The sequence below is a fragment of the Physeter macrocephalus genome, unplaced genomic scaffold, assembly GCF_002837175.3.
Source record: "Physeter macrocephalus isolate SW-GA unplaced genomic scaffold, ASM283717v5 random_588, whole genome shotgun sequence".
Classification (NCBI taxonomy): Eukaryota; Metazoa; Chordata; class Mammalia; order Artiodactyla; family Physeteridae; genus Physeter; species Physeter macrocephalus.
The window spans coordinates 7,521-30,398 of NW_021146013.1; the positions used below are offsets into that span (position 1 = coordinate 7,521).

Genomic DNA, 22,878 nt, shown 5'->3' on the forward strand with positions numbered 1-22,878 from the left:
GAGAGAGGGACAGAGAGAGGGAGGGAGAGAGAGGGAGGGAGAGAGGGAGAGAGGAAGAGTGAGAGAGGGAGGGAGGGAGAGAGGGAGAGAGTGAGGGGGGAGAGAGAGGGAGAGGGAGGGGAGAGAGAGAGGGAGGGGGGAGAGGAGGAGGGAGAGGAAGGACAGTTGGAAAAAAGGAGGAAGGAAGGAAGGAAGGAAGGAAGGAAGGAAGGAAGGAAAGAAAGAAAAACACCGGGAGGGAGGAGCTGAGCTAACTTTTTCAGCGTGAAACTGATACCATCGACCTCTGCACGCCTCGTGCAAACTCCGGGTCTGTAAAGGCACCCAACGCAAACACAACTCCCGGGAACAGGGCTCCAGAAACCCTATCAGAAGGGAAACCACCACTCTTCTCCGGCGCGGGCCAGCTTGCGAGGGGTGGGGGGAAGGCGGGGGGTAGCGAAGCCGGTCCGTTCCTCCAGCCCGATCGGGACAGGCTCCCTCCCTTCGGCTCCAAGGTGGCCCTGGGGCTGCCCGGGAATTCGGGCGGCCGGTGCGTGGCTGGGACAGCCTGGCAGCCGTCGCCCACAGCGGGCAGCGGATTCCAAGTGGGTGCGGGCGGGGTGTGCAGAGCGACCCGGGCCCAGGGCGGAGGGTGGGCTTTCTCTGGGCGGGGAAACCAGACACTTATAGGCGGCTGAGGCCGACTTTATTTTTACTGCCCAAACTGTTGGAAAGTATTTAAGCTTAAACAGAAACAGCTGTATCGCTGGCACCGGCCAACGAAACTATTTGTTACCGGGAATGACTTTTTATGATTAAGGACGCGGCCGTCGGCGGCCTCTCGCGGGCAGCCCGCGCGGGTCGCCAGAGCGATCTGGGCGTCGCCTACTCGCTGTTCGCTAATAAGACCAAACGGCCAGAGAGAGGAGACTGTACACCTAAAGCCCACCTTGTAAAGTTTGAGCAAGGCCAAAAACTGGAGCCCCGCGTTTCCAGGGGTGGGGGCGGGGAGTGGCAGGGAGGGTGGGCCGGGAGCCGCGCCTGTCCCGCGCGTCCAGGACGCGCCGCTCCCGCCGCGCACCTAACTTTGGACAGGAGGCCGGTTTTCCGCTCTGGGCTTTCTGCCCTTTCGAGTCAGACTCCTTGGCTCGCCTTTCCTTCTCTCTCTCTCGTTCTTTCTTTTTTCTCTCTTCCACCACATCCCTCGCCAAGGGAAACTGCTTCCAATCAAGTTTATCAGCGATGTTTTAACTAAATCGTGGGTTCCGAGGAGTAGGTGCTGTTACTTGCAGCTTGGTTGGTAAGAGAAAAGGGTTGGGGATTGCTGGGCCCGGACTTGGGCTGCTGTCCCCGCCGCCACCGCCGCCCCAGCCACGGGTCACCTCGAGCTGAACAGGAGCTTGTGTTTGCGTGTGTGCAAACTCGAGGCATCTAGGGCCCGGCCCTCGCCCCCTTTCCTGGACCCCGCCATTTTCGCCCCTCTTCCTTAACCCGCACTGGACCCCGCGACGCTCCCCGGGTTTTCTCTCGAAGTGTCTGCCACGCACGTTGGGAAGAGCTGTGGACAGGAAGTGCGCGGCGCAGGCCCAGCGGGTCGCCCGGATCCGGGGGAAGCAGGACGCTCCCCCAGCCACGCGCCCCAACCCCAACCAAGCTCCAGACTCTGCTTGGTGGTCGTCCATGCCCTCCCCCAACACACCCAGGCCCGGGGCACGGAGCGGCTGGGCTGTGGCTGGCGACCCTTGGGGCCAGGGCCTGGCGGGGACGAGCAGCGCGGGCTGGCGGCAGAGGCAGGTGGCTGCGGGCGTCTGGGACGGGTGGGGGGGCAGGAAAAAGGCGCGCGACGCCCCCCACGGGATCCCGGGGTGTGGGAAGGGTCGGAAGGCAACAGCGAGCCGCCACTGGGTCTGCATTCGGCTTCCAAGCTGGGGGCGAGCGCTCGAGCCCAGCTCGGCTCGCAGGGCCCGGAGGGTGGCCGAGGGCAGGGTTGCGCGACAGGAGAAGGAGACGCAGGCACATTGATTTGTTAGCGGGATGGGGCTGGCGGCGGCGGGGGAGGCCGTTGCCATGGAGACCGAGGGTCGGGTGTGCAACTCGGGGGGAGGGGGCCGGGTGGAAGAGCTGGCAAGGGGCGCGTCGCCGGCTCTCGGGGTTCGGGCGCGGCCTGCGGCGCCCCAACACCTGTGCATTGTGCATTGTGCGGCGCGGGCGGCGGCGGGGGGAGGGAAGGGCGCGAGTCCGGGCGGTGGGGGTGGGGCGGGCTGGGGGTCGCTGAGGGGGCGGGGCCTGGCTGACACCGCCGCAGGGGTCCCAGCGAGAGCTGTGGGGGACGCTGAGCACCGGAGGGACATCTTGGCGGCGGGAAGGGGGCCCCGGCGGGGACAGAGGGTGGACAGCCCCCCTGCCAGCCCAGCAGACTGACAGCGGCCGAGCCCGCCCTCCATGAGACGTCACTTCCGGCGTCGGCCTCTTCCCCCCCCCCCGCCCCCGCCAGCGCTCTGTCTCCGGAGTCGCTTCGGACTCCGCCCCCTGGCGATTGGAACGCGGGTCACGTAGCAACGCGGGGGAGAAAGCGAGAGGGGCGTGGCCCGCAGCTCGCCCAATCAGAGCGCGGGAGAGCTGGCCCTGGCCGCTCGGCTTTAGCAACGTCGTTAGCAACACGTGGGGCGGGAGGAAGCGCGGGGAGAGAGGGGAGGAGGGAGCCGCGCGCGGGAGGGGGTGGGGAGGGAGCGAGGGCGCGGGAGGGGGAGGAGAACTGACGTCAGCGGGAGAGTATTATGGTCTGTCGTGCGCTGGCTGCTGCTTTTCTGCTCCTGGAAGCGGCCAAGGGGGGAAGCGGCGAGTCAACATGGAGCTTTCAGCGGTGGGGGAGCGGGTGTTCGCGGCCGAAGCCCTCCTGAAGCGGCGCATACGGAAAGTAGGTGCCCCCAGGCCTTGGGCCGAGCCCTCCCCTCCCGGCCCGGGTTCCCTCCCCCTGCTGCAGCCCAGCTTCCCTTCCCCCAGGTCCCAGCAGCGGCCGCGGCCGTGGCGGCGGCTCTGAGCCCAAGCGCTTTCCTTAGACTTGCAGCGATGCACAGATTGCATGGGTGGGGGGTGGGGTGGGGGGATTGAATGCCGGTGCATGCACTTTGTGCAGCGTTTCGTGCAGGGGGTGATGCAGCGGGCGCGTGCCTTTCGCGGTGGGATTTCGCGCATTCATTCGGTGCATGCATTTTTTTGCATGTATTTCTCGTGTCCTCGTCATGCATTTTTCCCCGTGCACACATACATTTTCCTTTTTGCATCCTCAGGGACGCATGGAATACCTCGTGAAATGGAAGGGCTGGTCGCAGAAGTAAGTAGGTTCTGTGCAATTCTCAACCCCAGACTGTTATTTGGGAGCTTGCTTTCTTCCTCTTTTTCCCTTTACGTTGAAATACAATACAATGCAACAAGAAAAGTTACAGACATACACACACCTACCCGCGGCTCTTTCCCTGCTCCCGGGACTGATGCCCACTTCTTCCTGATTCCTTTTAGGTACAGCACATGGGAACCTGAAGAAAACATCCTGGATGCTCGCCTGCTCGCAGCCTTTGAGGAAAGGTAGAGGCCCCTCCAAGCTTCAGCTTCTCACTTAGAACACGAAGGGTGGCTCCTATCCAGCTTGAACTGGAGGCCCACTTGGTTTCTTTACTCACACACCCCTTTCTTCCTCCTTCCTTTCTGCAGGGAACGAGAGATGGAGCTCTATGGCCCCAAAAAGCGAGGACCCAAACCCAAAACCTTCCTGCTCAAGGTAGGATGGCAGTGTCCAATGGTGGGCAGCAATGCTATGTCAGTTTGTGGGAAGCGGGCCCTGAGGGCTTGTGAAGCAGTGGGGTGTCCTATTTGTAATCTAGGAGGGAGTCACCAGACAGGCTGTCACCAAGTCACTGGCACTGCTAAGGGTGTCTTGAGGGGAGGGGGATTCTAGAATTCCACACTAGAATTCGGACCCCCTGGCCATCCCAAACAGACATATAATCAAATACAAGAAGTGTGCTTGGTGTGAATGGCTGCTTCCAGATAGATCGTCTACTCCTTCCTCCAGACTGCTGCCCCTAAGCTTCACCCCAACCCATATAGAAATTCCAAGGCATCAGAGAGTGTAGCAGGGAGGGTGGGGCTGGAAGAGGGGTGGGGAGGTGGGTGCGGTGGACAGGGCCCTGCTCTGCCCTCGACACTGCATTCTCTTCTTGCAGGCCCAGGCCAAGGCAAAGGCCAAAACTTACGAGTTCCGAAGTGACTCTGCCCGAGGCATTCGGATCCCCTATCCTGGCCGCTCACCCCAAGAACTGGCCTCTACTTCCCGGGCCCGTGAGGGCCTTCGGAACATGGGTCTTTCCCCACCCGGGAGCAGCAGCACCAGCAGCACCTGCCGAGTGGAGCCCCCTCGGGACCGCGATCGGGACCGGGATCGAGAGAGGGAGAGGGAACGAGAGCGTGAACGGGGTGCTAGCCGCGCAGACGACAAACCCAGCTCGCCAGGTGACAGCTCCAAGAAGCGAGGTCCCAAGCCCCGGAAAGAGCTCCTGGACCCCTCACAAAGGCCCTTGGGAGAACCCAGTGATGGCCTTGGAGATTACCTCAAGGGCAGGAAGCTGGACGACACTGCTTCCGGGGCAGGAAAGTTCCCAGCTGGCCACAGTGTGATCCAGCTGGCTCGAAGGCAGGACTCGGACCTGGCCCAGTGCGGTGTGGCCAGCCCCAGCCCGGCTGAGGCCACGGGCAAACTGGCTGTGGACACCTTTCCAGCCAGGGTCATAAAGCACAGGGCCGCCTTCCTGGAGGCCAAAGGCCAGGGCACCCTGGACCCTGGTGGCCCCCGGGTCCGGCATGGCTCAGGCACCCCCAGCTCTGTGGGGGGCTTGTATCGGGACATGGGGGCCCAAGGGGGAAGGCCCTCCCTCATCGCCAGGATCCCAGTGGCCAGAATCCTGGGGGACCCAGAGGAAGAATCCTGGAGCCCCTCTCTGACCAACTTGGAGAAGGTGGTGGTCACCGACGTGACCTCAAACTTTTTGACCGTCACAATTAAGGAAAGTAACACGGACCAAGGCTTTTTTAAAGAGAAAAGATGAATTGCTGGGTGGGTGATCCCAGGACAAGAGAGCAGGAGAGAGAGTGAGAGTGCAAACTTGGCATAATGCTTTTTATTTCTGGGTGGGAGGTGGCCTTCTGGCTGGTCCTGTCCCATCCCTACCTTCACATAACCCCCTTCCTTTCATCCCTCCCCCTCAGTTTTGGTTGAAAAGATTATCTCTAGAGTTATATTTTCTATTAGATGTAAATATGTTATTTAAGAAAAAATATCTAAATATATATATTTCAACTCTTGAAGTTGTTTTATTTAAACGAGGAGAGAAAGAGAGACTCAGTGTGGTTCAGTTGGGGCAGACAGGCTGAGGTGGGGCAGGAGGGGCCTGACAGCCACCCAGGGCACTAGGGAGGATGAAGACCTGGGCACTGGGCCTCTGATGGTGTCTGGAGAGACTCAGCCAGCCCACCTCACCCCTCCTCCCTTTTCCTACAGCCCCAGGTCAGACCCCTGGAACCACGGCAGGACCCGGATTTTTTCTCTCTTCCCATTGGTGGGCCAGGCCAACAAAAGGTTGGCTCCCCAATCAGAAAGGAAGGGGGTGGGGTCAGTCTGTTATTCTTTTTCCTATTTTTTTTTTTTAAGATTAAGAAATCTGTTGCGGGGAGAAAGTATTAACTGGAGTAACTTTTTGTGTGTGAGGTTAAAGGTAAAAAGTTGCGGGTGGTTGGGGAGCAGCAGATTTCTCCCAGGACCACACCAGGAAAAGCACTTTACGGGAGATGTGTGTGTTGTACACGCAGATCGGATCGTGTGTATGTCATGTGGACAAAATCTCCCAGTTCCCTCGATTCCTTTCCTTACTCCACAGAAAGAAAAGAAATCCAGCGAATCTGTTTACATTCCCGAAATGCCAGGATAAATTGGGAGGATTGCATGTCAGTGCCCAGAGTTCGAGGCGGTTGTTGTTTTACAAGAAAAGTGGTCGGGGGCGGACTTTTCCTTTTCGCGTCCTCTAGTTTCGCCTGAAGAGACGGTGGCCCCCACCTCCCAGGAAGAGTTGGACTAGCCTCCCTCCCTTGGGGAGGGCGGGCCGCCAGCTCTCAGGAGAATGTATGGCCAGACAGGCCCACCCTGCGGGACCCACAGAGGGAGGGGCGGCTGGGAGCGGGGGCCGCAGCTTGGCTGGGAGTGCGGTGGAGGGTCTGGGCTTGGGGCTCGGGGCTCGGAGCCGGCAGGACTCGCATCCCGGCGGTTTCGGCTGGGAGAGGGGAGGGGCGAGGGGAGGTTTCCATCCAAGAGTACGCATCAGAACTTTTCCTTTTTTTTTCTTTCTTTTTTTTTTACCCCCTTAAAAGCAAAAGCTATAATTTATAGGCCTTTTCGATTCGCGGAGTGTTCTCTATTTGAACTCGACATTCAAACTCCGCCAGAGGGGGAGGGAGGAGGAGCGGGAGTTGGAGAAGAGACGGCTGGGGAGGCCTTGCGTGGCGGCGGGTCCCGGGACGCCCCCGCCCCGGCCGACTCCTGACCACGCTGTGCTCCAGGGTCGCAGAACGCGCGCTCCTCTTTTGACTCAAAAGCACAAATCTGTCCCCCTCACATCCCGGTCCCTTCGAGGAATGATCCTGCGGCCTCCCCGCCCTCCCCCACCCTTAAAGGGCCAGCGGGGATCTAACTTCCCATTGCTAGTGGAGGGAGGGGCGAGGGGGCCCCGAGCCTTGAGAGGAAGCACAGATTCCGAGCGAGCGCGGCGGGGACCCGGAATTGAGGGGGGAAACTTCTCGATGCTGGGGGGACAGGGCGGGAACCCCAGCCTGGTTTCTCTTCCGCACTCCCCGTATTCCCACCTCCCCCTTCTCAGCCTCTCTCTCCTCCAGACTTTTGCCTTTGAAGTGAGGGGGTAAAAAAGAGGAAGACGGTGAACTACATGATTTGTTTTTTAAATTATGAAATTGCGCCTGTAAAGAGAAGCCCCTGGAATGGGGATTTTTAAATGCTCGCATTTGTAAAACTGGTATTTTAGACTTTGTATAAAGAAGCGCCGTTGACCAAGTGTATCTATTTAAATATCGACGCTATTTTCAGATGAAACTTCATTGACGGGACATGTCTGTTACCGAGTGGAAGGTCACTCCGGGACACGTGTCTTTACCTGGCTGCCGCCTTCCCTCCCTCCCTCCCTCCCTCCGCCCTCATCTCCCTCCCTCGGGGCTGACTTTGCCCCTTCCCTCTGACCTTTCCCGGCTAGCGTCGTTCTGCCCCACCGTCCCTCTGTCCTGCCGTCTGTCCGTGGCCATTCGCGCGTCTCTTTTACTCTCTTTTGCGACGCTGACCTGGGGGTGGGTGGGCAGGGCCGGGGCCGCGTGGCTGGGAGTCTGCAACCGCGCGGGATGTGTGCGTGTTGGGTTTATTTAATTCTAAGATTTGTACAAATCTCGACTCGATCTCCGCCTCAGCTCGGGTGAAGGTTGGCACCTATCTTCCGCGGTTGTGAATGTCTGTATCCAATACCGCTTTTTACGTGTTTAAATATATACTTTGTAAATAGAGACGTGTCTCGGGTTTTATTCCTTTTTTTCTGGCCCTCGAGAAGAGGGAACAGGCGCCTCGCGGGGGAGAGGATCCTTCCCTCCTCGCTCATTACCCATCCCACACCCCCCTCTCTCACTCTGTCGGCCCTGGACGATTCCGTTTCCAGTAGGCCCTTCCCCAGCTGAGGGGATGCCAAACCCGGCGGTGGAGAGGGGTAGGCTTGGGAGGGAGCGGGATGTGACCCTTCTTAGCCTTCTATAAGGGGGATGGTCCTGGCTTTCCTCACCTACGGAATGCACTTCTCTGCGGCCTGGGCAGAACTCGGGGATCTCGGGAAGATGGGCCCGACCTCTGGGTTCCCTTTTCTTCTGGCAGGACTCCCGCAGCGCACCCCACCCCCAGGCCTGAGGTCCTGGTCCCTGACGCCCGGCGCCTCTGTGCCGCGCTCCCCCGGCTTCCCCGCCAGCTCACCAGTGCTGTCTGGGGACCCGCCCCCCAGACCCACCTAGCCTCGCCAGCGCTCCCCGAAATGCAGCGCCTCGCGCCTATTGATTGAGGAATTGAGTTCGCGGGTATTGCTAGGCAACTGGCTGCTCCGAGCTGGCGCAGAGCGCGCTGATGTGATTAGTGAACCCGGAGCTGCCGCGGCGCAGCCCTGCGCCCCCGCCCCCGCCAACCCCCACTCTGCCTCTCAGTCCCCGGCCTTCTGGGGGGGGCAACACCCCCATCGCTGGGCGAGGAACGGTGTGGGGTAGAGCAGAGCACAGGGTGGGGTGGGGGTTTCTCAGATTTTCCTGGCCGAGGACTCTGCAGCAATGGGGCGGGGTCGTGAAGCCGGCACAGAAGAGCCGCCCTTGGGACCCCAAAGAGGCCACCACATTGAGCTCACTTCCACCCCCATAGCCCTAGCAGACGTCGCCCCGCGGAGAAGCGCGGATCTAGGCGTACTTGGCAGAGCCCGAAGGGAGGTGTGTGGGTACGCGTAGGCTGGCGCATCTCCTGCTCTTGTCCATCGAATCGGTGACCCCACGTTTGGCGGAGCTCTCCCCGCCTCCTTTCTCTAGTCTGTGGCCTGTGTGAGGACCCGGGAGGGAGGGCGCGGCCGGGAGCCTGGGCTTGGGGCAGTGGGTCACCCTTCGGACGTGAGGGACTGGGCCGGCGGGCAGAGTCAGAGGGCGGGGAGTGGAGTGGAGTGGCTTGGCGAGGGTCGCGGCGGGTGGCCAGCCCCAAAGCCGTGGCCCCGCTGCTCCACCAAGACTCCCTCCCGCATTGGGCAGCAGAGTGGGCTTGTGCTTTGGGAGATAGGGAGATGGAGGGCACCGACTCTGCCCACTTTCCCCAGTTGTCTGGCCACCATCAGCCTCGCCTTTGATCTGGTGCTTTTTCCGCGAGTTTCCGTCGCCTGGGCAGATTCTCTGGGAAAGAGACCAGGTGTGGAGGCCTGGGCCTGTGGTGCTGCCTCCGGCTGGGGCATTCCTTTGCCTCCGGAGGGCAAGGCCGCCTCGTGGGGCCGCCGCCAGCGCGGAGCCTGGCCCAGCACACACAGTGGTTGAACTGGAGTCTTTATGGTTCTTCGGAGAGCGTCGGGTTGGATTGTTTTTTCTTTCTTTTTTTTTTTTTTTTGGTCCCTTTGATGCTTAACAGTACAGATGCTAGTCGAGGCCCCGTGCTGGCTGTGTGCAGGAGACCCAATAGCGAACAGGCCTGCCCCCGCACTTTGGGGGCTCGTATTCTGATTTCCTCTTCTCACCCCAAAGTCCCCTGGGACCAGAGGGGGCTTCGGTCCAGCTGGAGTTCGGGTTGGAGCGTCTCAGGGCTTGCTCGGGCTCTACCTCCAGCCTTGGGAGCCTGGACACGGCGAAAGAGGCTGTGGCCTGGGGCCGGGGCTTTCTTCGTGAGACTTTGGAAACGGAGGCTGCTGGGGGGCATCTCAGAGCGGTCGGGTTGCGGGTCGTCCAATTTGGTTCCCCTTAGCAGCTCGGAGCCCGGGGTGGGGAATGTTCCCCGCGCGTCCAAAGAGCCCTCGGCCCGATCTTCGCGAGTCGCGCGCGCCCTCTAGAGGCGATGGCCTCAGCCCCGCTCCCTGGCGCCCGCCCCCTCCCCGGCGGCGGTGCCTTTCTGGGTCCCAAAAGAAGGGAACGCCTCATCTCCCCTACCCAAAAGTACTCTAGAGTGGGCCACCGCGGGCTCCCCCTCTGCGCCCTCCCTTCGGCCAGGCCCTCCAGCCACAAAGGTAGGGAAGAAGGAGGTGTCCAGCCTGCCGGATCCACCAGGCGCCCTCGGGCTGGACCGGTTAGGCGCGGGGCTGAGCCCCCGGGATGCCGCGGGCCAGGTCGGGCCCCTTGGCAGCCCAGCCCATTCTTCTGGGAAGGCGGTGGATTAGGCGATCAGATCAGCAGCGCAGAAACTAACAAAGGCCAGTGTGGGTCAGGGCCCCCCCTCGTGCACGTCTGGCCGGCGCTCTGTACAAGCGGATTCGGGCCCGCCACCGGGAAGGGCGCGGGCTCTTACTCCCTCTAGCCCGCTCTTTCCTGGCTATCCCCAACCCCTTTCTGCTGCTCTCAAAGGCCGAGGACAGGACAGCTAGGGTCGTCCCTGCCCACCTCCTCCAAAAGAAAGCCGCTCCAGCCACCAAAGGCACAACAAAAGAAAACATGCCAGCAGCCTTCCCTGCAAGAATCTGATTTCAAATTCGCAGGGCTTTTCTGGAGCCGGGCAGAGCTGGGGGGGTGCATTGCTGTTTGTATTGGGAATCTCCTCCCGAACTAAAATATTCAGGCCTTCGCCCCAACTAGCCTTTCAACCAGTGGTGGCCAACGTCCAGGCCCAACTTCTCTCTTTACTTCAAAGGGAGCTTCCTTCTCCCTGGAGGCTGAAATTTATGAATAAATTCATGCTGAGGGTAATGCAAACCTTAAAGGACCAGGGAAGGTTATATAATAAGCAAATCATCTCTTTATTATGAACCATGGGTTAGGAGTCGCAGTAGCACCACTGATTGTTTCTTGTGCTTCATGGCAACTCCCCTGGAATTTTATTGCTGTGTCCCTTAGAAGTGTTACCGCATGTGGTGGATTCAAGGGGTTGAGCAGCTTTCCAACACAGTTATCATTGGATACTAGGTGTGTGTGTGGAAATTTTGTTTTAACCTAAAGTGTTAGTTTCTGGGAGATGTCTCAGAGTGAGTTTATAACGTATTGCAGCATCCCTGGCCTCTACCCACCAGATGCCAGTAGCAACAACACTCACCCCTGCCCCCGAGTTGTGACAACCAAAATTGTCTCCAGGCATTGCCAAATGTCTCCTTTGGTGCCAAACTGCCCTCCCTGGGAAATGCTGGTGTAGGGACTCATAATCAACCCCACCTCTTTGCTTAGAAGAACATTTTTTTTTTTTTTCCATCCCAGGAAAGTGGCTGAGGCTTTCCCAAAGCCTTTAATTTCTTCACCCCATGATTCAGTTCAAGTCTAGACAACTATTTTGCCTCAAGAAAGGGAAAGTGAAGAGACTGTTGTTTCCAGGTATCACTCATGACATACACCAGGCTGAAAAGTTAAGAATTTATTGATATACTAAGAGTTAACAAAAAGTTGACAAAAATCCTCTGACACCTTTGCTAATGACTCTCCCCTGCAAAATAAATTAACATCAGTCTAAAAAGATCTGCAACCTATTGCTAGTGTTAGTTCTCCAAAATACTAGAAAATCCACAGAATCTTTAGATGCACTTGGGCAAAAATCTGGTCCTCTAGGCACTACCTCTCCCCCTCCTCCCACCCCTTTCCCCCAAACCATTGTGGGTTTCCTGGGGGAAGCATTTCCTTTAACTGGTTGGTCCTGATTGAATATGGGGGCTGGGCTGCTGTGCTGTTTCAACAAAGATCTTAAGTTTCCCAGGGCAATAACATATTCACTTTTGTTCCCTCTCTTTTAAAAAAGCAAACAAACAGCCATACTTTAAAGTAATTAGAAGTGGCATACATGAATAATTTGGCTTTTTTTTTTTAAATTAAAAAACACAAATCAAGCCAGTGATTGGCAATGGTCCAAAGCTCTGGTCCTCCCCCCTAGTTTTCCCCTAATAAAACCTCTAGGCCCAGAGCTCTTAAGTCAGGTCAGAATCTTGAGTGTAACCAAAAACAAGGAACACTCTTTTTGGTACCAAAAAATATATATAAAAATATGCCAAACCCTCTAAAGAAGAAGATAGACTGGCCACTTCTTCCTATCCGTTACAAAAGCGAACAGAAAAACAGGATTAAAACACCCACTCAATATACACTGTGATGCAGTTCGCATAAGAAACCCTGCAGGATAAACAAGTCAGATGTGTGACCAATGCCTAGCCACACACACACACACACACACACACACACACACACACACACACACACGCAGCAGCAAAAAAAGTACTACTTTTATTTATTGGTAAACATGACGACCAACTCTGAGCATCTGTCCAACTCTTCAGCGAAGGCTGTCACACCTGCACATGTGTGTACACACACAAACACACACAAACATGAACCTCTTGGAGTCGCAAACACCAAGAAAGACACACAACACAGCAAGAAGGCAAAGTGGCTGGGAGTAAGGTGTTTGCAGATTCAAACTTTGGGACTGAAGTAGCTGGTAAACAGAAAGGCACCTAATCAGGGTTTGGAGGCCTGGCTGCTGGGGCTGTCAGATCAGCCCAGAGCAGGGTCACCCTGAGGGCTTGCAGGGGAGAGCTGCTACTGGCCTGGCTCTGCAGCCTCTAAGGCAGCAAAACGTGGAGGTTATGAGCTCCTTTGACGGGGAGGCAGCCCAGGAGAGCCCCTTTAGTCTTACCCAGGGACATCTGGGGACAGGAGGGGAGGTTGGTGCCAGGGGCCCAGGGTGCTGGCACCCCTTCCTTCCAGACTGTGCAGTGTACTGGCATCTCGCCATCTCCTGCTGGGGCAGTGGAGGGGGCGTTCTCCCCCTTTACTGCCCACTTTCCAGTTTCAGCCTGGCTGTCCAGGACCCGCAGTCCTCAGGTTTGCCAGGGTGGGCACCATTCCTGCTGCAGCCAGCATGGCTATCACATACAAGAGTCGGAAGTTGCATTTGGATGTCCCTCAATGAGGTCCTGGATGTGGATCTGTCCCCAAAGGCACACTGTTGAAATCGATTTGGCTACACAAAAGCCATCTCTTCCTATCTGGCGTGGAGGGTGAGGGACTGAGGGGACTGGAGTTCTGGCAGGCCCACCCTCAGAAACCAGAGCCCACCGTGTCCACTGCACTCAGGGCTATGGGGACAACACAAGATCCCACACCTGCTGGCTGATGTTAACCGATAATTGAAGCAGAAATAAAGTTCCCTGCACTCCCACTTTTCTTTTTGGCATCAAAGACCAGTGACCCCACTCACTGATGTACCTCTCTGCCCCAAATCAGTAATGGCAATTCTGTTGTTGGTTGGAATTGCCAAGACAGCTGCCAGACTCAGCCATCTGGGGGGAGGCAGTCGGGCTGGCAGCTCTGGCCTTTCCGAAGGCCAGGTGGGTCACTCAGATTTTGTCCCATTTCCCAAATGGTACAGGGATACAGCTTCTCAGCTGGGTAAGAGAACATGGAACCCCCAGAAGTGGGGAGGGATTGTCAGGGGAAGGTAGGTGGGAACTGTGGGAAGCACCTGCACGGCAGCTGGAAGCCAGCGGATGTCGGGAGGGGAAACCTACTTCCAGCAACTGCCCACCTCCCAGTGGATCTGGGGCAGTTTGTGGGGCCACGATCAGGACGAAGGCGGTCCTTGAACAGGCTGGCAGAAAGGAGGGCAGCAGCAGGACACCCTTCTCCTTCTGGCCCCCAAACTCGGACGTTCAGGTGGAACAGCTCTGGGATCAGCCCCCTCCCTGCCCGTGCTGGACTCTGGGTCAACATTTGGGGGCTGCTGTTGTTAATCTGAATCAGGGTTAGATGGCACCCACACCAACCTCTTCAGGGTTCCTGATCCAAACTGCCACACCTGTCCTCTTACATTAAGGCCACAGCCCTCATCTGTCCCGGGTGGGGGAGGGGCAGGGAGGTGGACAGTCCCCTCACCCTTGCCAGCTCAGGCATTGCTGAGGGGGGAGTTCCGACCAGAAAGGCCCCTTTCCTGCTCCCCCCACCCTTCCACACACTGAGCAGAGCCCTCCCTGGAGCAGCTCCCCAGGCCTTACCTCCCCCCAGGCCTAAGTACACCTTCTCTTCCAGCCGCTGGGCAGGAACGGCCAAGCTGGGCCAGGAGAAGCGCCCCCCCCCCCCCCCCCCCCCCCCAGGCCCGGGCGGCTGAGCAGAGCCCTCCCTGGAGCAGCTCCCCAGGCCTTACCTCCCCCCAGGCCTAAGTACACCTTCTCTCCCAGCCGCTGGGCAGGAACGGCCAAGCTGGGCCAGGAGAAGCGCCCCCCCCCCCCCCCCGACACCTGTGCCCTGGGAAACTGGGAGGCAAGCTGACCACCGTTGTCACCACAGGCCACGGAGGCAGTTCAAACAGCGAACATGGTTGGGCTCAAGAAACACAGGATGCTCTTGAGGAACATTTCGCTGAGCTACAGGCGGCCACCTAGACTTCCTGAGGCAAATGGAGAGCAAAGCGAAGGCCCAGAGGTAGGAACAAGGGCGAGGCCGGGTGGCAAGGCATCACGGAGCCTCCCCTGCCAAAGTCGCAGGCAGGGCTGGGTCCAGGGGAGTTCCCATCCAAGCCTGCCCTTGAAGGAGGCCACCGGCCCCCGGAGAGGGTTTGGGATGCGGGCCATGCATCAAAGCAAAGCCAGAGGCCAGAGAGGGGCAGGTGAGACCCGGGCAGCCAGGGGGTGTCAGTAATGTCTCAGGTTGAAGAAGCCCACGCTGGTGGGAGACTCCTTCACCGTGACTGTGATGAGGTTGGCGGTGACGTCGGTGACGAAGACGTGCTCAATGAGGCTGCGGGTGGGCTTCCAGTCCTGGCTGGTTTGGACGGACACTGACAGGTTCTGTCCGGCACTGGGCAGGGAGGCCGAGTCAGGGTCCGAGTCGGAACTGCTGTTCTCTTCGCCGGTGCTCATCTCAGACAGTGTAGCCGGCTTCCGCGCCTCTCCCGGAGTCGGGTGGCCCTCCTGCCCTGGGGCCATGCTGCCCTTGACAAAGTCCCTCTTGCCGGCAGGGGTGGGCAGGGCTGCTGCCCTGGAGGCCAGCTTCTCACTCTTGCTGGCCTCGGTGGGCAGGCCAGCCCCACTCACCGCAGTGAGGCCGCCCCCGGCACCCTTCCCAGTGGCTGGGTGGGTGGCAGGGTTACCCTTGGTGGTTGTGGCATGGCGGGCGACCATGCCCAGCCCTGGTGTGCCGTTCTTGACACTCTGTAAGTCCAAGACCTGGAGGCTCAGCTCCTGGGTGGGTGCAGGCTGGGAGCCCAGGCACCCGGCAGGGACCTTGTTGCCACTGTGGACGTGTGGAGGCCCTCCTGTGCCCCCCACTTTCTGCTCCAGAGCACCACCGGGGGCCTTTGGGACTTTGCTTCCTGGGGGGCTTATCCCCAGCTCCCCCTTCTGCGTCCTCACCTTCAGGTCCAGCCCTAGGCTGCACTTGCTGGCAGTTGGGGCCCTGAGAGCCAGTCTGCCGGCGGCCTGGGCCTGGCTCTGGCTCATCCGGTTCATGTAGTGCACGATGGAGCTCTGCCAGCTGATACCACCCCGGCTGGGGCTGCCGGCCATGCCCTTCATCAGGCTGGCCAAGTTCTCCGGGGTGGCCATGGTGCTGGGGCCACTGCAAGCCTCCTTGGCATGGGCCTTCAGCGCTGCCAGGCCGGCCACGGGGGCACTGAGCGGGGGGGGCAGCTTGCCGGCCGGTGCCCCTAGGTCCTTCCGGGCCGTCTTCAGCACCTTGGCCAGGCTCACGGGCCTCCGGGCCGCCTTCTGCTCTGGGGGCAGGGGCTTGCGGCCCCGCTTCTTCCGGATGGGATCCTTCAGTTCGGGCTTGGCTACCAGGATCTGGGCCTTCTTCTGAGGCACTGGGTGAGTCTCACGGCCCCGGGGGCCCCTCTTGGCGTCTAAGTCACTGTCATCCTCTTCATCTGAGGAAGAAGAGGAGGACGTGGAGGAGGAGGAGGAACTGCTGGATTTGGATTTGGAGGGGGCGTCGGGTTCCTGCAACGACAAAGGGGAAGGTGTCACTTCTACAGCCTGGTCTCCAGGGGCATCAGACACCTTGGAGCCAGCCCCTCCTGTGGCTTCCAGACCAGAGAGGCAGCCAGGAGGGAGCGATCTCACTGTTTGGTTCCAGAAAGGATTGAAGAGGTCCTTACGGGGTTCCAAGAAATGCAGTTAAAAGTGAAAGAGAACGAAGAAAAATAGGTGGTTCACAAAGTGAAGCCAGAACGATGGAGGGAAACGCTCACATGCTGACCATGGACGCTGAGCTTTCCAGGGACGCACGGGGAGCTCCTGGCCCTCGGCAGACACCTGGAAAAGGGAAATTCAGAGCAGCATGACTCACATGTCTCAGAAGGGAAGGGTGAAGCAGTGTGTGTGAGAGCTTGGTAACCTAAAGCAACTGGACGGCTTGCTTCCATCTCCCCATTTCCAAAGCTGACCCCTTCAGAACCTTCCAGCACATAGGAAAACAAACCACTGCCCTCCTCATCCTCTGGGTGTCATCCCAAACACTAATTAAGCACACCCTACTATTTCTCAGGTCCCTGTGTAAGAAGTGGGCTTTAGGTAGACAGAGCCAACACCTGCTCCTGGCCACAAAGCTCGCCTGCCCCGAACTGGGGATGATGGAATCAAACCCAGGGAGTCTGGGGCCTCCTTGCCTGGCTGGCCCCCCGCCTTGCTGATGTCTCTCCACGTACACGCCCCACATTCTCCTGCAGTAAAGTTGATTCCTCCAGCCCCACTATCCTGCTCAAAAGGAACATTCTGAAGACAAAACCAGGCCAGCGTACCCTAGCCAGTAAGACTCACGGCAGGGTTCTCAGCCTCCTGGAAGGGCAGTTTTGTAAGAAGTGACTGAGCTCCTGGCCAGTGTGGGGGTTCAGGCCCCGGGGGCAGTGCCCTCAAGAGAGAAATCAAAGACACATCTAAGACTGAGGCCTGGACCCCTTCCCCATCCTGCCTCTGAGCTACTGGAAGGAGGGGCTGTGCCATGGAGCCCAGGTGTGTGCGCCCCTCTTAGCTATGCCTACCTGGCAAACCTATGAGTGCCTACTGTGTACACGCCTCCTGTTTTTTGTTCCCTGTAAGCCACTGCAGGTGAGAAAGTAGCAGAGTGGATGTCACAGGACCAGGAAACCAGCCTGGGGGGCTTAACCATTGCAGGGCCCTCCCCAGAGAGACGGGGCAGGAGGTGGAGGGCTGAGGTTTGCTGTTGCCCCCTGCTGGCAGAGGCACACAGCGGCAGCCTAGAGAGAGGCAGAGCCGAGGTCTTCTGAGCAGGGGAAAGACTCATGTGGAGGTGCCAGCTGGCCTCCTTCCCCAAAGCCCGCAACCCTCCCGCCACTGCCTTCCACTCAGCCGGCCGAGAGCCACTGCTGGGAGGGAAGCAGCCACCCACCTTGAGCTTGGAGTGCCGGCTGCAGGGGGACATCACCGTGTGCTTCCTCGGCCTGCCCCTGGGCCGCTTGCCTCTCTTCCGGTTCTGCACCTCCTTCTCATGTTCCCTGCAGACAATCAGCAATCAGAGTCACAGACTTTCCTTCCGCCACCCTGGAACCCCGTGGTTTCAAACACCCCCAGGTAGCTTATCACCAGTTTCCCTGCAAAAACATATCCTGTTAATTAACACATCCAAGGCAGAGGTCCAGACCCCACTCTTTGCATTAGGGGTCAGTATTATTTTTACCTCCATCTATTTCATTTACATTTGGGTAAAGACAAGTCACGAAATTCAAGTAAAGCTGGGAAAGGAACAGTTCCCAGTTTTCTCCGACTCCTCTTAAAACCCTGTGCGAATCCTGGCCACTTTCTGCAGGGAGATGGTATTGTGGAAATGCTACAATACCACAACCAGAAGGAGGCTTTGTGGTCACGTGGTCCAACCCCCTCACTCCAAGTAAGAGAGTCCAGAGGTAGGGAGGTGAGGACCACCACCCCCCATTCTCAGTCTTCTAATTCCCGCACAAAATCTCACGGTCGTCAGAGCACTGGGGTAACCAAGGGCTCCTGTTCCCCATACGGTCTACCCAGAGCCACTGCCCCTGGCTCACATTTCTTTTCCGGTCTCCTTTCTCTAAGCCCTTTCTGTTCCTAGACTCTGCTCTAGATGGAAGTACTGGTGACGCCTGATTCCGAGGTGGCCGGGGCTCAGGGCTCAAGGCAGGACACCGTTAACCAGCTCTGTGACTTGGGGTCAGGGAGCCAAGAAAAGCCGCCTCCACCCACCACCCCCAAAAGCCTCTATTCCAGGCTACCTGCAGGGAAGAGGCTCTATCTGGAGCAGTTTCCCGGTAATCAAAATGGGCAAACATCATCGCATTGAGGCCTTTAAGGTGATCTCTTAAAGAAGCCAATTAGTACAACGAGACAGAGCTCATACTCAAAGCAGCCCCAACCTGTCTCCTGAAAGAACAGGAGCTCTCATGGGTCTCCGCTGACACATTAACCTGCACCCGTGAGCTCTGAACCTGAGACTTCCCCTTACAGACAAAGGCCACATCCCCACACCAAGCAAATCACCACCAGTTCCTAGTTCCCAGGGGGATATCTGGGGTGGACAGGAAGGCAGAGCACCCACTTTCCCAGTTTTCTCTCCCACGTGATGTAAACCAGACCACCCCATGGTTCTTTTTAACTGCTGCATCTATCTCTCTGGTATTAGTTAACCTTAGTTCCTGTCTGCTGTGCTATAAGTAAAAGTGATGTAAAGGACACACACTCTCTAGATGGTCAGGACACTGTCTTACAGAGAAAAGTACCAGCTCCCACCCTCTGCGACTTACAGGACCTGAGTTATGGAGTAAATAGCAGACAGTGAGCTTGCTGATAAGCTTCTTCGAAGGTACTGAGGCAAGCATATGCTCGATGTATTCCCCCCCCCCCACCAAAATCTATCTCTATTTTTCCCCATTGCCATGGCCCTTCTGAGAAGACCCAAAATGTCCTGCTATAGTGAAAAAAAAGTGGACACAGCTTGAGCTACCAGAGAACAGCTGGCCGGATTGACCCCATCTGGGAAAGCTTTTGAGCACCTAATTTATCAGCCTCTACCAACAGGGCAATCCCCACACCGTGCCCCCACCAGCCTGCTCTGGAATAGCACTCCCTGGAACCATATGCCATCACATGCCCCTCACCACCCTTTCCCCTGAGTATCTCAAAGAGGTCTCTCTTAACCCAAGTCTCCTACCTAAAAACAGATATGACATCTAGAATTACAGAAGTAAATTCAGCCCCTGACACTGGTAAAGGGGCCCCCGTGGTGCTCACTTGGTGCTAGCTGTTTTGCAGCACAGAGAAAAATAAATGTGTTGTTCTTGGTCAGACACACCACAGTAGGCATAACTTTCTGCTGTGTGTCCCAGTTCCCTCTCTGAGCCTTCTCTTGCTCAATGGCACCCATGAGGAGGACTGGGAGGCCAGGTCTGCAATTTTTAGGGCAAACCTGCCATCGTTGTTTTTATCAGTGCTGTTTGCAAACTAGTCAACAGAAAAGGCCAAGAAGAGAAGCCAGAACTTTTCACGAAGGAACCAAGAAGGTTCATTTTGGCAAATCTGGCTGTCACAAAGACCAAAAGCAGCACTTACTCAGTGACTCCCAAGGTCTGGGCACAGTGCTGGCCAGCCGAGGGAAGGTGGGGAGAGGACTCATCTGGGACCTCAAACCACAGCCCAAGCCTGGGACTCCTGGAGCGCCATCACTGCCCTGTACGACTGTGTGACAGGCCAGGGTCCCCCCAACAGTCTCCCCCTCCCACAGGTCTGTTAACTTTCTCACTTCTTCTGGAAAGCCAAGAGCAGCCTCGGGTCCAGGATATTTTCCTCTGGCTCCCAGCTGTTGTGTCTGGAAAAGCAAAGAACAGGACATCTTAAAGCACTAGGCACTGACCAGCCACTTCAGAAACAAGCCCAAGTGGGGTTGCCCCATTGCTCTCCGATCCCTGTTGGCAGCCAGGGCACCGGGGTGCTGGAGAGAGTCCCGAAAGGTCTCACCCACGCCCAGGACGAGGTCCGGGATACCGAACTCTTGAAGCCAACACCGTGTCCTCAAACTCAAAGGGAAAAACCACTACCTCAACCCCCAATTAACACCCGGCCTCAGGAGGACTCAACAGCCTCCCTCTGGAGAAAAACAAATCCCAATAAAATGGAAAGTTGCAGAGAGGGAAGACCCCAAACCCTGGTCCGGAGCCAGGGAGGGAAGGGAAGGCTCCCTTCAGGATGCAGGGAGGAGGAGGCCTAGGGGCACAGAAACGCAGCCCAAAGATGTTGCTGTCGCCCAGGCCTACGCGGGCCAGGAACACGGAGAGTTAAGCAAAGAAAGAAAAGTGGGGTACGGGAAGAAAGGGGAACTGGGTCTGCGCGAGTGTCTGTAAATAGAGCCCCTTCCGGGATGCCAAGTCCCCTCCCTTCCATTAAAAGAAAAAAAAAAAAAAAAAAAAAAAGGAGCCCTACATCCATGAATAGAAAGCTCAGGTTACAGCGGGGAAAATACGGACTAGAGGAGAGGGGCGCGCGTCCCGCGGGGAGGGCTGAGGAGGGCGGGGGCGCATGCAACAAATGGGCGCGGGAGGAACGCGCGGCGCCGGAGGGGCGCGGGCCAGGCGCGGGGAGAGGCGGCCGGGGCGCCGGGAGCGGAGCTGGGCGGGCTGGAAGGGGAGGCCGCCCAGCCCTGCGACCCGCGGGCTTGTAAACAAAGGGCACCCCGCGCAGGCTGGGTGCCCCCTCCCGCCAAGCCCGAGGAGCCCGCCGAGACCCCGCAAGCTTCCCGCCCGGCGCGCGGACGCCCCCCGACGGCGCGGCCGAGGAACCCCACGCCGCCCCCCCTTCACACCGAGGTGGCGCGGGCGGGAAGGCGGGCGCCGCATTGTTGGGGACTCACTTGGAGGACCAGCCACGCCACTTGACCAGGTACTCCAGCTTGCCCTGCAGGGAGAGAAGAGGCGCGTGAGCCGGGGTGGGCGGGCGCGGGTGGGCACGGGCCGGGCCGCACGCACCTTGCGGAGCCGCTTGCTCAGGATGCACTCGGCGGCGAAGACCTGCTCGCCCACGCTGCTCAGCTCCTCCATGCTGCCCCGCCCAGACCGCGGCACCCGCCGCTCCCCGCACAGCCACCGCCGCCGCGCGCCCTGCCGGCCGCACACAAAGCACCGCCCCCGCCCCGCGCAGGCCCGCCCCGCGCACGCGCAACGCCTCGGCGCCCCGCGCGCCCCAGCCCGCCACCAGCCCGTGCGGGCCGCCCTGTTCCGGCATGGGCCAATGAGCGCGAGGGGGCGGTGCCGGGGGGCGGGGCGCGCATTGTTCACGGCGGGATCAGCTTCGCGCCCCGGGCGGGGGTCCGGCGCGCCTGGTCTGGGTGGGTTGGGGCCGCGGGCAGCGCGCGTGGGTCAGCCGAGCGCGGGCGGGTCCCTCGCGGGAAGAAGGAGGCACCTTGCCTCTTCGGACCTGGCGATCAACAGTCGAGTCCCGCTTGGTCTCCGGGGTGCGCCCGGCCTCCTCCGAACTTCGTTTTCCGGGCAAAAAGCCATTGTTCTGCCCCGAAGGGGGGGAAGTTGGGACGCGGCGAGGAGGCCGCTTCCTGCCCCTGTCCCCGAGGGGCGCTGCTTGGGGCGCGGAGGGCCCAGGCGCCCTCCTCATTTTTGAACTTGGTCTCCTTTGGTCTCGGGCAGTCGTACTATTTTGCGTGGGAGCAAAACGGGCTGGGGCGGGGGCGGGGAAGGAATGGAAGACAAAGTACTGGGGGGGGGAGGTGAGCGGCAAAAACGGAGCAGCCCAGCTTTTTGCCTCAAAGGCGAGAGAGGAAAATGCATCTGGTGGAAACGAACGGCTCTTCGTTCTTTAAGTTGTGAAGAGTGGCACCCAACCCCCAAATTTTAGGGCGCACGTAGGGGGAAAAGCAACTGCACCTTTTAAAAATTTGTTTCATGATTTTAAGGAAATGAATGTGGAGGAGATTGGATCGGGATTTGAGGACATGGTTGTAACCTAGGACTAAGTCATTAATGGGCCCGCTAGGATTTGGCAGTCCAAGTCTTTTGGATCAATTGCATGCGGCAGAGAGGAGTCTGGACCGGGTTCAGAGAAGGCGGTGGGCTGGAGTCCGGTGGGGTCATCTTCGGCAGCCACCCTTAAATGCTGTTCAGATCAGTATTCCATGAGCAACTCTTCCCTTAAATCATTTAGATCTTGAATCAGAGCAAGTCTAACTAGTAATAAAGGGGATATACGTTAGCGCTTTTTTTCGTATCAGTACGGTTTAACTCAAAATTCATTTTCTGGCTTTGTTTTTCCCTTGGACACAGCTGCAAAGTACTCTCTGGGCTGAGTAAGTCAAAAAGTCGTTTCTTGTTGCAGGAAACTGACTCAATGTAATTTTGATCATGAAAACCATATTTATAAAGGATTCTGCAGGAGAAATGTATTTTTGTTGTTGTTTTAATAGGAAAGGCCTACTGTAGAAAATATGGAACTTCAGGAGCCCATCATTCAATTTCTGGCATGTTCTTCAGTTTATTTGGTTAAATAGGTTACATTCATATGAGATCCTGGAGAGGACTTGGGTAACATTTGCAAACTCAGATATTATTTGCAAAGGAGGTGAGAAGAAGGAAGTTTGCTTTTGGTGGGGGGCTGATTGCTCACTTGGGAGGGCCTGCAGCCCAGAATACCTGTTTTGGGATAAAACCTGCACTCCTGGGGTAGGGAGAACTGCGTACAGTCTCTCTCCAGCTCTTTTTGTATCCTCATCTTGTGGAGCCAGGAAGTAAATTGTGGGGCTGAGGCCAAAGGTGTATTTATTGTAATCCTGCAAATAGCTGGATCAGTTTCAACTCACATTTCCTTGCAGAATTCATCTTGGGTGTGAGGTTTTTGCCCTGGAGGTTTCCAGTTTCCTCTTGATGATATATGTTATCCTGGGATACTTGTTTAATTTTTTTTTTTTAAAGAAAAGAAAACTTAAAAAAGAGAATTTTTTCTTCTCCTAAGAAATAAATTGGTCCAGAATGTGATCCTAACTCATTGGGGAAAAAAAAATCAATTTCTTGGAAGGTTTAATACATACATTGTCTATCCCAACTGGGGACACCCAGTTTGGGTAAAATAACGTTTAGATAATTTATTGGGAGAAACAAATATGACCTATTTGACTATAATTAAATTATCA

General features: G+C 57.7%; 2 protein-coding genes across 2 annotated transcripts; one reads left to right on the forward strand and one right to left on the reverse strand.

Annotated features, from left to right (window-relative positions):
• The first annotated feature begins 2,769 nt into the window (after window positions 1–2,769).
• CBX8 (chromobox 8) lies at window positions 2,770–5,339 on the forward strand. The gene is made up of 5 exons (XM_024130360.1): window positions 2,770–2,899; window positions 3,273–3,316; window positions 3,502–3,567; window positions 3,694–3,760; window positions 4,206–5,339. The coding sequence occupies exons 1-5, from the start codon at window positions 2,831–2,833 to the stop codon at window positions 5,082–5,084; spliced, it is 1,125 nt and encodes a 374-aa protein (XP_023986128.1). The 5' UTR covers window positions 2,770–2,830; the 3' UTR covers window positions 5,085–5,339.
• Window positions 5,340–14,399: 9,060 nt separating this feature from the next.
• Window positions 14,400–20,795, reverse strand: CBX2 (chromobox 2). The gene is made up of 5 exons (XM_024130367.1): window positions 20,711–20,795; window positions 20,596–20,639; window positions 19,492–19,557; window positions 17,113–17,218; window positions 14,400–15,704 (listed from the first exon to the last, which is right to left on the reverse strand). Exons 1-5 carry the CDS (start codon window positions 20,780–20,782, stop codon window positions 14,400–14,402), a joined length of 1,593 nt encoding a protein of 530 aa, XP_023986135.1. The 5' UTR covers window positions 20,783–20,795.
• Between the last annotated feature and the right edge of the window lie 2,083 nt (window positions 20,796–22,878).

Coding starts and splice junctions, on each gene's coding strand:
- CBX8 (XM_024130360.1), top strand. CDS start 2,831: ATGGAGCTTTCAGCGGTGGGGGAGCGGGTGTTCGCGGCCGAAGCCCTC. Junction 2,900..3,272: donor TGAAGCGGCGCATACGGAAA/GTAGGTGCCCCC, acceptor TTGCATCCTCAG/GGACGCATGGAATACCTCGT. Junction 3,761..4,205: donor CCAAAACCTTCCTGCTCAAG/GTAGGATGGCAG, acceptor CTCTTCTTGCAG/GCCCAGGCCAAGGCAAAGGC.
- CBX2 (XM_024130367.1), bottom strand. CDS start 20,782: ATGGAGGAGCTGAGCAGCGTGGGCGAGCAGGTCTTCGCCGCCGAGTGC. Junction 17,219..19,491: donor CTCTTGGCTTTCCAGAAGAA/GTGAGAAAGTTA, acceptor GATTGTCTGCAG/GGAACATGAGAAGGAGGTGC. Junction 15,705..17,112: donor GCCGGCACTCCAAGCTCAAG/GTGGGTGGCTGC, acceptor TTGTCGTTGCAG/GAACCCGACGCCCCCTCCAA.